Here is a 14,546-nt window from a genome sequence, read left to right as displayed (position 1 = left end):
TCATTACTGGCATGTGCCTTATAGGCGAGAAACGTGACGTTTAACGGGTGAAAGTTGAACAGATGAGCGAAACAGGAGGTGTGTAACTCTCATCTGTTCTGTTGTTGTGAGAAGGACTGGCAGTGTTTCTAAGTGAACGGCAAAAGCAACATTCAGAGATGAGTTTAAGTGCTATTCTATCAGAGATCGACGGTGGAGATGACAAGGCGGTTGAAAAGCTTTTGCAGAAGTATAACACAGAGGTAAAGTGGCTGCTGTTAGCTTACTATCTCATATTGTTTTAATGCGCGCTAGCAATGTAACCTAAATGATTATTAGCCAGTTAACGTTAGCCGCTCGCTAATCTCAATATACCCAGTGTGTGTGAACCAACAAAAAGGTTTATGATCTCTGCGAAATAAATGCTTTGTTTCTGAAATTTAAACATGTACTTCATTTGTATTTAGCGATGATTAAAGCCAAGAGGCGTTCGCCTTGTGATGGTAAACTAGCATCCTCCAGCTGTTAGCCATGATAGAACCTATTTGCTACCTCCAACATGACTGTTTTTAAACAAAAATGCCATATTTGCCCCCATGTATGAGCAGTGTGTGAATTCTTGGGCAGAAATGGTAATTGCTGACGAATAGAGTAGAAATGAACTTATGTATTGGTTGTTAAGTTACGTCAAGTTATGGAAGGCTAAAGTAGGTTAGCTTGACAGCTGTCAGACAGGTAAGTTAACTTAACAGCAGAAAATACTGCTGGAAATATTACTGTACTGCCAGTTTATCAACGACACATGCCTGTATGAATTATGCTGGTGTGTTAGCCATATATTCGGTGTTTACAATGATTTTAATGACGTCGAAATGTAATGCAATTTTTATGTTTCCAGGGTAACGTTAACGTTCCAGGATTTTCCTTTACCTATTCCTCGATACATGCTTTGAAATAAACCACATTTAGTTTACAGTTTTTAGAAAGAGACTGATACTGTTACTTATTCTAATTCTAATTAAATTAATCAAATCAGATGTATTGCTGGTAAATCCATCTTAAACTGGTTGCTTTACTTTTGACCATGCCATGGTAGTTGGTTTCTAGCTGGTTTAAGATAGTCATTAGTTGTTTGACCATCATCTTAGACCAAATTATTTATTATAATTATAAAGTTTGGCATATGTAAGTGCTACTGAAGTGGAGATTTCTGAATCTGTGCATGAGGGGAAAAAAACTGCCTTTAAACTATGTACTTTAATTGAAATCTACAGAGGCTAATAGATTATGGGCTGGTTTCACAGACGGGGCTTAGATTAAGCCAGGATTAGACTAACTAATTTAGTTCACTTTTAATTTTAAATTAAATTAGGACAAGTAGCTAGCTTTTATAAACACCCTTAGAAAAAACATTACTGGTAAACTTTACATCTTGTGGAAAAAAACAATGGCACTGACATATTTAATATAATATAAGTTATAATATCCCCAAATCTCTAAATTGACCAGTGCTTTTAAAAACAATGGTTTTGCCTGTAGTGTCTTGCCTTTATTTGGTCAAGCTTCTTTATGGAATATCACAGGTGATCAACTAACTTAGACTAGGGATGCATGATATAGGCTATCGGCCACCATGTTGGTATTGGCCGATATATGTTTGTTTTTAATGTTATTGTTATCGGCCTGATAAGAAAATTTGGCCGATATATTAAAGCCGATAAATGTATTATTTCCTTCAGATGCGCACTGTTCGCCATGATGGTTTTGAATTGCTTGAAATATGATCGGAATAACTTTTACGTGCAACATGTCTGTCATGTCGGCTACATAAAATTATAATGAGAACATTATAATTGTGTGCTTGGTACATGAATTTTAATGGTGAGACTTTTGTTTTTGTAATCAGGCTCTCAAAAATTATATAAAAATTTGGATTTAGATTTATTGGCCAATATATCGGTTATCGGCTTTCAAATATAAAGAATTATCGGTATCGGCATCGGCCAAAATTTTCATATCGTGTCCCTAGCTTAGACCAGCTAGAATTTTACAGCAGGATTAGTGAACTGTTTTACTCATGTCTGGCTACTCTATGACTTTACAAGGATGCAAACATAGGACTTGTTTATCCCAGATTTATATCGTCTCATGTCATGTTTTCATTTCATTTCAGAACAGCCACACGTTCGCCTTTGACCACAAAGAGGAGGATGCACGAATTGTGAGTTAACAGATTTATGGTCTATTATGTTTTGTATCTCAGTATGGTGTGTTCCGTGTTGTTTCGGTATGTAGTACCTTGTTTTATTTATAACGATCAATGACATTTTTTAACCTCTTGTGTTTTGTGGTCCCTTCTGCAGAAGTTGTGTCGGGGTCTTCTCACAGTTCTCCGCCGGTCAGATCTTCCACTTTGCCAAAGCACCTGCCTGGAGACCCTGCGCATCCTGTCCAGAGACAAGCGTGTACTTGGTCCCGTAGGCACCAGAGAGGGCATCCTCACTCTAGCAGGGCTGGCCCGGATCCGTGTGGCGGGACACGACGGAGAGCCATTAGAGGTGGCGCAGTCAGCAGAGGAGGAGAGGGTTGTGGTGGAGGCCCTCAAGTGCATGTGCAACGTGGTGTTCAACAGCGTGTCGGCACAGCAGGTGGGAGCTGACTTGCAGTTGGCGGAGGGCCTTTGTGCCTGCTTGCATTCGGTCAACTCGTCCCATCATGAGGTGGGCCTGTTCTCCCTTCGGCTGCTGTTTCTGCTTTCCGCCCTGCGGACAGATGTGCGTGGCACGCTTCGGAGGGAGATGGGTGCAGTCAGGCTGCTCACTAACGTGCTGGAACGCACCCTCAATGTGCGTTGGGTGGGGCCATATGAGGCTGCGCCCCCTGATCCAGAAGCCCCGCCTATTTCACCAGAAAACAACGATCGTGCCATGGAAGCCCTTAAAGCTCTGTTCAACATCACTATGTCTGATTCGAACGATGAGGTGAGATTAACAGTATTTGTAGAACAGCAAAATAACATTTTATGTCTATTTTATGATGCTTTTTACATACCCACTATATATTTTTATATCCACACAGAGCCTGAAGTTAACTCTCGCTAAGCGAGTATATGAAACGGTGTCAATTACCAGTAGGCCGGTATCATTTTCATAAATTCTAACAATGCAATGTTGTGAGAACATGAAGGTGAACAAACATGAACGACTCTCGGAATGTTTGACGGGCCAGTGTTGCATCGTCACGACTCGCTTGTGTACAGTATCAGATCCAATATACAGGATCCGTGCAGGTCTTAAAGTGACAGCATCCTAATAATCCTGTTGCTGACGGTGTCGTTAATATTAATCAAACAACAAAAGACAACGAGAAAATCACTCACTGCTCTTGTCTGAATAACTTTTTAAACTTTCGTCAAGGATTTATCTGTTTAATTTATACAGTAAAGACCACGCAACGTTATTTTACATTTGATTATTTTATTACATTTCTGAACCTGAGGTCATATACTGTTACACCTACCTGAAAAACATAGATACTGTAAATAATTTACAAAGATGGATAAGATTTAAATCGCTTGTGTATCTCACACCAAAAACAGAATGGAGGATAACGCAGAGCTTAGGTTTCCTGTTATACTGCTGTTGAATAATTGATGCTTGCTGAGTGGAGTTGGTGCTCTTGCCCCCAGCAGAGTGAGGAAAGACAGGCTTCTTTCTCCTTAATCAGATCGTAGGTTCATTGACTTTAATATTTTTAACACCAAACTTTATAAAATCTAATTCCAATGCTCTGTTGTCCTCTTTTCATTAACTTTGGCAAGATACTCATGTCTCTGGATCATTAAACCACTGTTGTTTGACATCCACAATGTTTAGATTTAGTTAAAGTGATAAAGCTGTTGTGATAATCAGCAGTGTGTCAGCCTATTTGTAACGTGTTTGAAATGTCTATAAAGTGCTTTGTACATTTTTAAAGAACGCAAATGATGGTTATGGCTTCATTTGTGGTACTATATCATCACTATTACTATTACGCATACTTAAAGGTACACTATGTAATTTTTTTCGCCGCCAGAGGTCGCATTTTCAAAACAACAACAAAGACGAAGCTTGATGATGCTATGAAGGAGAATGGAACTATGGGAGATGTAGTTTTCACCATCCAGAGATGTATAGAATTCACGAATTATATAAATAAATATATCAGCTAACAAATTAGTTTTTGTATTACCTGTATGTTTGATCACACTTTACGTCATCGTAATAAATTAGCTGCCAGGAACGTGAAATGTAATGCTATATTAGCCTGTCACTAATGTGAATATTTGTCAAATGATTTGGCGGGTTAATGCTGCGCAGTTTTACACGTTTAAAACAATCGTACTAAAAGTACATTTGAACAAACCCACAGTATTTGCAACTAATGGCAAAATATTTTTGTGCAACACATAGGCTACTTAATTTCACTGCCATAGACTTGGTCACCAGACTTGATAAAAGGTGTTTCTGAAGAACAAACAAAGTGCAATATAACTGTAGTGTACAATAAATAATATATATTTGCTTACCTATCTATTAAAACACATGCGAGAGTAGAATCTCTGTCGACAGATCAAGTCCAAGTTTGTTGCGAAGCTCTCCCCTCCTCAAAACGGTTGATCTGTTTACTTTTTTTTGGATTTTCTGTACTCGCCAATCTATAATCGTGAACAATGATGACTGAATGACACAACAGCGGTGTGTGAGATATTGTATCATAGATATGCATACATAGAGCCCTCATTAATGAGGAATCTATGTATTGTTTCTGTGGTTTCTACAAGTGGAAACTGAGGATAGCACAGATATTACGTCATTGATAGGCGACAATGACAAGGGACGAGCCATTATTAAAAACTGGAATTTCTCTGGATTTACAAATCCTTGGGAACTTTTGGGATAATGTAAGTACACAACTGCATGAAATATATCACACTGTGAAAGTGGTTTTTGAAAATTTTATTACAAAAATCGTATTGTACCTTTAAGTATTATTTTTGTCATCTAGCAACAGTGTTATGCTACTATTGTTGAGAGACTACTACAGTATAGTTTATAGTCTCTATATATGTTTTTTATTAAAAAATGTTAGTACATCAAGTTAAACTAAATGAAAATGAGAAATGTTGCCTTAGCAGCTATTTTATTTCAGATAATGTTTTATTTCAAGTAATGAAAATGATTTAATGACTAAACTATAATAACCCTGCCTAACAATTTGTACTAAAACCATGATGCCTGATTATACCAAAGACTATGTATACACCAAGACGGCTCACTCGTATTAATATGAACAGGTGAAAGTGCAATGCATAACATGGCAAAATACGTTCCAAATTCTAAATAAAAGCCAATCACAAATCGATGAAGTCCTTGCATCACTTCAGCTGCTGTTCGAAGCTCCGGTTTTCAATAGAAACAGTCAGTGTCCTGAGATGCATTCTTAGGACTGCATATATGCATTGGCTTTATCCAACGTGTGATTTTTACCTGGTGGATGATACTCTAAAAAGCAAATTCAGTGTGCAGGATTTTTCATTTTATGTAGTCAGAGTATGTATTGCATTTTTTGGAGAACTTTTCAACCATTGATAAAGTCTGTTCTGTAAGTATGGAGTCCACGTTGCTGCGCTCTGTATTCTCCACCATTTATAGCATGAATATGACGTCTCCTCTCTCATAGCCTCATGGAATAGTAAATTAAACTGATTGCTAATTCAGAATCTCAGCCAAAGTAGTAGATCATCTGGGTATTTTTCACTAACTATTTTATAGTGCTGCGTATTCAGACAGAACTTACCTATATAGTATGGAAGTTAGCATATTCAGATATGGAGCCACTGATTCACATTAAATGAGGGGCCAAAACCATATCTAGAAACCAAAATATAATAAAGACTTGTGAGTGCGCTATTTTGATCACCCACAACAACACCCCTACCATTGTGGTTGGAAGTTTTGTACGTGCAAGAACCACTCACATTTTCTTTGAGAAAATGTACAAATTTTAGTTTTAAATGTTAAAAGCTCCCACCCCCACCCTTTCACCAAGTAGATGAAACAACATTGGTACATTCCAGAGTTCTCAGCCCTTTGAATAGTTACTGAAGTAAGGCTAAGTGTGTCTCAATTGCCTGACCTTTTGTTGGTTTCGGTATGGTCAGGATCACCCTGACATAAGATGTACTTTCTTTTCTCAAGCCAGTGGATCTCTCAGTCCCTAGATCTCTCCATTGCCTCTTAACTCTCTGGTTGTTTAATTTGTAAAGGAAGCCCAAACATGGCATCAGTCTGCTATGGTTGTGAAACAGTTTTTTGGTTTAACGCTCACACAATTTCTCCTTTATTTTGATAGGACAGTGACCACCAGCTTCGGCTCATTGCAGGCATCATGAGACATCTCCTAATGCTTAAGACACACACTGAAGATAAAACAGAGGAGGCTCACAGGTACTTCCATTCTGAAAGATTGACAGCCAAATCCAGTTTGTTTTCTCTGTATACTAGGCCTGTGTATTTTGTAATTGCTTCAAAACCAGTATTCCAGTGAGCCAGAAAGCAAAAGAAATGCAAGTGCGGTGAATGTGAATGATGAGATGTCTTCTCCAAGTGATTAATGACACACCCCTTTGCCCCATCGAGACAGCTCAACGCATTCTGAAACTCCCACCCGTTTATTTGGGCTTGACTCATTGTGCCCACGGTGGTGCCGTCACCAGCCCTTTCACACTCCTGGAATGCTACCCTCTCTAAATGCATTCTACAGCACTCTGAAATGACTAACTCTACGCTCCCCCTTTAACAAAGTGCGTTGAATGTGCTGAACCAGTCCTGGTCAGTAGATGTGTCTTTGTTATTCAAATTGTGTCCATGGACTGAAGGTCCCCCCTCAGTGTTTTCAGAATGCCTGCTCATGTCTGTCTGCCGCCATCACATTCCTAGAACGTGACATGAGTATGTTGAATGTTCTTTTGCGTCAGAGAAGATAATAAAATGAACTAATGATAGTGGCATACAAATATTTATTATATCTATTTGCACAAGGTACTTCCAGTTTTTTTTTTTTTTTGGCATTTCCATGTGGTCCTGTTCGGTATCACAACTTGACTTGTCTAAAATGTTATCAAGCTCTTTGCAGTTGCACTGCACATGTACGTATACACTGAATTCTGAAAAGATTTTTTTTTTGCGTGTGCATGTGTTTAAGAATTAAATGGACTCCTTGTTTTATTTGGAGTTTTTTCTTTTTCTTGGAAAGACCTAAATTTACCTTGAAAAATAGAAAACACAGTTTTGTGAGAATCACCCTTCAATCTGATGGTTTACTTTGCTGGATATAGCAAAAGAGGTGGACAGTAACAGTACATTTACTTGAGTACTGTACTTAAGTACACTTTTTGAGTATCTGTACTTTACTTTTATTTTTTCTGAAAACTTTTTACTTTAACTTCACTACATTTGAAAGACAAATATCGTACATTTACTCCACTACAGTTCTGTCAAGGTCTTTGAGTAGAAAGTAGTAATGCCAGTCAGAGGAGGATTTTGGTTGCAGGGGTTGCATTTTTTTTTTTTGGAAATGAAAGTCGGTTTCTGACGTAAACCCGACTGATGTTGGTTTTCTGACGTCAACCCAATTTTCGTTTTCAACCACAATACAACGTATGTCCAATGTTGGAGATTAATGTCAATCTGATTATCCGATTAATCCCAGATGATGTAACGTGTTTAATTATTCAACTTTTTACATAAGTCAATCATTCTCAGTTGAGAAATATGTAGCTTTACAATTAGAAATTAGCCCAAAACAAAGAAAAATTTGACAATTTGCGATAACAGTAATTATTGTTATTATATAATTTTAATAAATTTACCATTTATATTGCAAAAACATTGCATAAATAACAATAACATTAATGATAAAAATAAGGCAGCGGCTATTTAAGTGTAAATAGTATTTAGATGCTATTTATATTTATAAATAGTGGCACATACTATTTGCTCCTCAGTGTTGTTGTACTTTAAACGGTATGCAATGATAAGAATCAGAATCAGAATCAGAATCAGAAAGAGCTTTATTGCCAAGTGTGCTTGCACCCACAAGGAATTTTTCTTGGTACTGAAGCTTCCAGTGCACATATACAAATACAAATACAACAAGAAACATAGTAATACAAATTCTAAGAATAAAATATATTTAAAAAAAATAAAATAAAAATAGTATAAAAAGTAAAAAAAAAAGGGGTCACAGTTGGGTTTAGTCTGAATAAACATTTACAGATTATGAACATATTTACAGTATTTTGAGAAGTATGAATAATATAAATATAAATATCACCTGAGTTAAAGAATATTACACTAGACAGTGGGAGTCTAGTGCATGTTACAGATTATGAACATATTTACAGTATTTTGAGTAGTATGAATAATATAAATATAAATATCACCTGAGTTAAGAGAATATTGCACTAGACAGTGGGAGTATTGCACTTACAGGCATATGCCTTGGGGGGCATGTTAAGTGTTCAGAAGGGAAATGGCCTGTGGAAAGAAACTGTTCCTGTGCCTGGATGTTCTTGTGGCCAGTGATCTGTGTCGCCGTCCTGACGGTAACAGTTCAAACAGGGGGTGTCCAGGGTGAGTGGAGTCTGTGATGATTTTACCTGCTCTCTTCCTCACTCTGGAAGAGTACAGGTCCTGGAGGGTTGGCAGGGGGGCACCAATAATCCTCTCTGCTGTCCGGACTGTCCGTTTATAACATAGTTTATAACATTTATAACATAGTATAAATAATTATATTTAATAAAATTACTAAATGGGTGCTGCCTTATTGTGACAATAAAGCCCTCCCTACACCTACACCTACCCCAACCTAAAGTTAGACACTTTATCTCCACTTTTCAAATATTTCTTAATTTTTATTAAAAATAAATTAACTGATGTGTGATGGGAAAAGGGAGTAGAGCAAGTTCAGCATTAGGTGGATTTTTTCTGCCACGTGCTTTTTACCCCGACACTATTGCTACTGTTGACTAACCAGCATCTTCTGTAATTTTGTCAGATATCAGTGGGCGGAGTTAGTGTAAATAGCCTCTGCCATCAAGGTGGGCTATTTGCACTTATTGTAGACACTCCATAATAATAATAATAATTATTAAATTAATTGTTCTGCATGTTGGTTATACGACAGTATCAATTTCTAGGGAAAACTTTCTTCTCAAAGGCCAGCTTCAAAGAAAAGTTCCTTATTTCAAGAGTTGCATGCTGTGTTCTCATCTTATTGTGTGCACTGCTTAACCTTTATCATTTGTCTTTTCTTCTAGTCATGCCATAAATCTCCTGAGTAACCTTCCCGTGCAGTGCCTGGATGTTCTGATAGACGTCCCTGTCCAAGGTGGGATAGAAAAGTATGGTGGGAAGAACATGGACACAGTGCAGATGCTGCTAGACTTTATGGAAAAGAGGATAGACAAGGTATTGCACTTCTGATGAACACCTGCAAGCTTCCTCAGCTGTTGCGTTCGTTCATGCTTCATGTGTATTTATCCACTCAGGGTTCCAACTATAAAGAAGGCTTGACACCTGTGCTGAGTCTGATGACAGAGAGCTCGAGATACCACAGGGACATCCGCAGATACTTCAAGGCTAAGGTGCAGGGTCGAGTCCATGCTCAGTGTAATTCACTTCTACTGATATTCAGCTAAAGTAAAGATTTAGTCGAGTTGAATGTGTTCTCTTTGTTTGCTGCTGTGCAGGTGTTGCCTCCCTTGAAAGACGTGAAGGAAAGGCCAGAAATCGGCTGCACCGTTCGAAACAAACTGGTGCGTCTCATGACTCATATTGACATGGCGGTGAAACAGGGGGCGGCCGAGTTCCTTTTTGTGCTCTGCAAAGAGAGTGGTGAGAGCTGTGCTTTTTTTAATGTCTGAAATTGTCTGTTTTTGAATGGATTGCTTGCAGTTGTAATCTAAAATACAATAATTAATATTGAATGAGCTTATTGTGTCTCCTGTTGGTCATGTGATGCAGTGGATAATCTGTTGAAGTACACTGGTTATGGTAATGCTGCGGGGCTGTTGATGGCACGAGGGTTGCTGGCCGGAGGTAGAGGAGAGACGCAGTACTCCTCTGATGAAGACTCTGACACTGATGAATACAAGTCAGCCAAACCTTTGTAAGTGCATTTTGATGTATGCAATAACGGCTGGTCTTAGTTCAAGTTAAGAAATTGTATCATATTTTTCCTCAGCAATCCTGCATTTCTTTCTGCATTCTTAGATTATTGTAACACTCATTCTTGTTTTTGTTTTTTTTTTCCTGTGTTTTTCAGCATTAACCCCATTACAGGTCACATAGAGCACCCGATGCCAAACCCCATAGATGAGATGACAGAGGAGCAGAAGGAATATGAAGCCCAGAAGCTTGTCAGTATGATTGATGAATTATCAAGGTGGGTTTTTTATTTAATAATTTTTTTTACAATTAATCATTTATGCGATTAAATAGTAACAATTCTGAAATAATAAGAAACTTCTAATTAACATTATTAGTATCAGTATTATTAGTAGTTGTAACATTATAATTACTATTATTGTTGAGAGTATTATTATATTATTATAGCTGTATTTGTATTTTTTTTTAGGGCTGTGCAACAATTAATCACATCCAAAATAAAAGTTTGTGTTTACATAATATGTGTTATTATTTAGTAGAAATATTTTAATATTTGAATGTGTATATATATATATTTATAGATTATTTGTACTATATAGAAATATAAATATTTTATATATACATAACACATTTTTCTTAAATATATACATGTGTGTGTGTATTTATATAAAAAATAATTATACACAGTACACACACATATATTATGTTATTTTGGATGTGACTTTTATTTTGGATGTGATTAATCATTGCACAGCCCTAAAAAAGTTTTTTCCTTTTTTTATTGTTTTAAGTGATCCAATTTAAACACCAAAATTAAGATTTATTCAGGCATAAGCCATCAATCTTTAACATTAAGTAGAAATTAAAATGTTTTAATAAGCAGAAATGAAACCAAACTTTTTCCATTTTATTTGCTGCAATGTATATTCTGGCCATTGTGTTTTTACTCTTGCTCATTAATATCAGTCAATGGCTCTTTCTGTTTTTCATCATCTTGTGCGAACCGGTTCATAATGCCTTCATAGGTGACTCCATCTGCTAGAAGCATTGTGCTTGTTTTCTCATCACCCTCCTTGGAGGCTGGATATGTGCAGGGCCGCATTCATGTTGACCTTTTCCTAAACAACCGGCGGCGTAAACTAGCGAGACACCGGTGAGAGGTGTAGTGCCGTTGCTCCCAGCGCGCTCCTTACCAACCGCTTCATTAAGACAAGAATCCTCCACCATCGTCCTCTGCCTCATTTACAGCTGGCCTTCCACATTCAACAGGAGTCAATGCACACCGACCGGCCACCGCAGCCCCGCTGCATTAATTACCAGCTAATTGGCGCACACAGTGGGGTCGCGGGCTCAGGCTCTTTTGTACAATACACTGAGGTTTCATAATACATATATACGTGGTTCTCTTTCATACGCCGCCTGTTTTATTCAGTCGGGGTGCCAGACATTGTCCTCGGACGTGAAGTGGTTTGAGACACTGGCTCAATTAGGGGTGCGCGTATGTACGTTAGCTGCCGGGTGATGTTAAATAAGTTTGCAAACACAAGAGGACGAGTCATTGTCCATCTATAGGGTGTTTGAGTCGTAATGAGCAGCGTGTGCCCAAGAGAGGCAGATTCCTGTCTTTGAGAATGAATCCTCGTTCCTTCTCTCTTCCTCCTATTCTTTTTTATCAGGATGAAGGAGGTGTTGTGTGGGAGAGGGAGGGCACTGGTGCTCCCCGCTACGGCTGCTGGGGAGACGCAACATGTCCATGGAGGAATGTCCCTCCCTGTGTCTGCTGCTTGACTTGCTGTCCAATTAGTACTGACTCTCCACCCCATATCCACACAAACACACACACACACACAGACGTACGTACGTACGTAAACACACAATTGCTCGGGCTGCTGATCTACGCAGATTCTGTTGATTGGATGACAGATCATTCTGGTTTTCGAGGGACGCAGTGGAAATGTCTGTTTTCTTTCTAGTCGACTTATCTTGTTTACAGTCACCATGACTCGTGTTTGACGTCAAGGTTTTCCTTTGCAGCCAGTAATTTGTTTCCTTGCATTTTTGTAGATAACTTTTCAAAAAGTGTTTGCTATAAGATGTTATTCCATTTAGTAGCGTTTAATACCTCTTTATGCATTTATACACAATTTATCTGTAACACTTTACAATGAGGTTCTGTTTAACATTAACTATGTTAACATGAACAAACAATTGCAAATACTTCTAAAGCATTTATTATGCTTAGTTAATGTTAGCTAATGGAAACTTATTGTAAAGTGTTTACCAGCTGATCTGTATATGAATGACATAAGTGAATGCAAATGAGCTTTTTGATGGCTTTGATTGGATAATGCTCTTATTAATCATTTTTGGCCGTGCTTTGATTGGCTAATACTCTGATGAATCATCTCGGGGTGTGCTGGTGACACACAGTGCAGATATAATTGGATTAGCGTGGAGGAGCTGGCCAGGCTTTGAAGAGATTAGAATGAGCACTGATCCTGTAATTAAACTGCAGGGCCGAGGTGGTGGTTGTGGGGGTGCAGGACTGCTCTGGGATTGGTGGGGGGGGGTTTAGGGTTGTGATTCCAAGGGCTCTTATTTGGCCAGATGTAAAGGGAAAGAAAGATGTTCTACACATCAACAGGCCTCTTTAGAGGACAGAACTGAATGCTGCTACAATGGTCAGTACAAAGGGTTTCTTTCAAAGAGCAGGTGGATTGTAGTGACAAATTAGTGGCCCGAAAAACCAAATCGACAAGATGTGTGAGCACAATAAATATGTAGGGTAAATGACGGCTGCTGGAGTTTGTATTTATTATTACAATGTAAAAGAACTGTTTGCTGTTTTAAAATAATTTAAAATGTAGTTTATTCCTGTGATGGCAAAGCTGGATTTTCAGTATCATTACTTCAGTGTCACATGATCCTTCAGAACTCATTCTATGATGTTGATTGGGTGCATAAGAAACATTTCTTATTATTAAAATGTATCAATGTTGTTGAAAGCAGTTGTGCTGCTTAATGTTTTAAAACAATGCTACTTTTTTTCAGGATTCTTTGATGAAAAGAAAGTTTAAAAGAACAGCATTTATTTGAAATGTAGCGTTAGACTGCAGAATGTGTAGATTGCAGTTCCGTTTTGTGTGCTTTTTCGTTTTTGTGCAAAGACATAATGAAATTGGTTCAGTTTCCACTGCACTTGGTCATTCTAGCTGGTTGTATCTCCCTGTACGCTTATTTGCATGTGACGTGAGCATGCAAAGCTGAATTAGCACACAACATGCAAAAGTACTGAGCTCTGTCCTTCTCTTTCAACAGGAAAGAACTGATCAGACCAATGGGAGTGAGGAGAGATGGCACACTAGCGCCCCTAGGACAAGCTATCCACGAGTGCAGCCCACCACCCAGCAGTGACTCGGACTGAACTGGAGTTCACCCAAACCCTACAGGCACCGCTGCTGATGGCTAACCGTCAGTCTCACAAACTGTTCCTTACACAAGGCGAAACTTCAATTACTTTTGTTGCACGAGGGGCATGCCTTTCAAATCGGGACATATATGGTGAAGTACATATTGAGCAGAGAGAAAAGAAACAGAAAAGTTTAAATAGATATCTGGATGTGGTCAGACATCAAATGTGATGTATCAGATGGAAGTGTTAAGTAGGACTTATTCACGTGTCTTTGTGAACAAGTAAATGCACTTGGTCTTCAATGATGAAGTAGAAAGGCTTTATAACCTTACTCTTACAAATCAATGTTTAAAAGCTGTATTTATTATTACGGTCTGTGGCTGTTGCTGGTTCACAAATCGAAGAATCCGGTTTTATAACGCTTCAAAATGTCTGAATGGCTTTTGAAATGTTATATGCCAAGACAAGCCATTAGATCTTTACATTATTTGTTTTGCACTCAAATGTTTTTACAAAATGCGCTTTTTTGTGTCTCTACCACTTAAGCCTTGAGTTTCAAACAATTATCTGTCTTTTCTAATGTTATATATTTTAGCTACACAGTTTTCTATATACTATGTATTCGTTTCCTTTTTTTTTTTTCAATGCTGTCGGTGTAATTTTTTTCCTTTTTCTAATGTTCGGTTTTCTACACAAGACAAAAGCATGTAATTAAATTCAGATTTTCTAAATACTCATCTTCTATAACCACTATAATAAAAGTCAGCTGAGTAAAGGGGCTTTGTAAAACTTGTATAAATTGTTAAATTTCCCTAAACTTAAGCTTTGTTTTTCATTTCAGACAATCATTTGCAATAAAATAAAATCTTATAAGTCTTTCACTCATTGCATGCAGAAACTTTTCTAATGGTTTTCGTAATATTGCCCTTGAATATAAAAATCCA

At 37.8% G+C, this 14,546-nt stretch overlaps 1 protein-coding gene across 1 annotated transcript; it reads left to right on the top strand.

The window, feature by feature from the left end:
* The first annotated feature begins 51 nt into the window (after positions 1–51).
* Positions 52–14,483, top strand: ric8b (RIC8 guanine nucleotide exchange factor B). The gene is made up of 10 exons (XM_082181956.1): positions 52–242; positions 2,153–2,200; positions 2,343–2,960; positions 6,373–6,467; positions 9,341–9,491; positions 9,572–9,667; positions 9,773–9,917; positions 10,047–10,191; positions 10,348–10,467; positions 13,509–14,483. Exons 1-10 carry the CDS (start codon positions 159–161, stop codon positions 13,612–13,614), a joined length of 1,608 nt encoding a protein of 535 aa, XP_082038082.1. The 5' UTR covers positions 52–158; the 3' UTR covers positions 13,615–14,483.
* Positions 14,484–14,546: the final 63 nt, after the last annotated feature.

The sequence above is a fragment of the Leuciscus leuciscus genome (genome assembly GCF_965113295.1).
Source record: "Leuciscus leuciscus genome assembly, chromosome: 10".
NCBI classification, from domain to species: domain Eukaryota; kingdom Metazoa; phylum Chordata; class Actinopteri; order Cypriniformes; family Leuciscidae; genus Leuciscus; species Leuciscus leuciscus.
The sequence above is the reverse complement of the archived record's forward strand: the minus strand, read 5'-3'. Positions and strand labels throughout refer to the sequence as shown.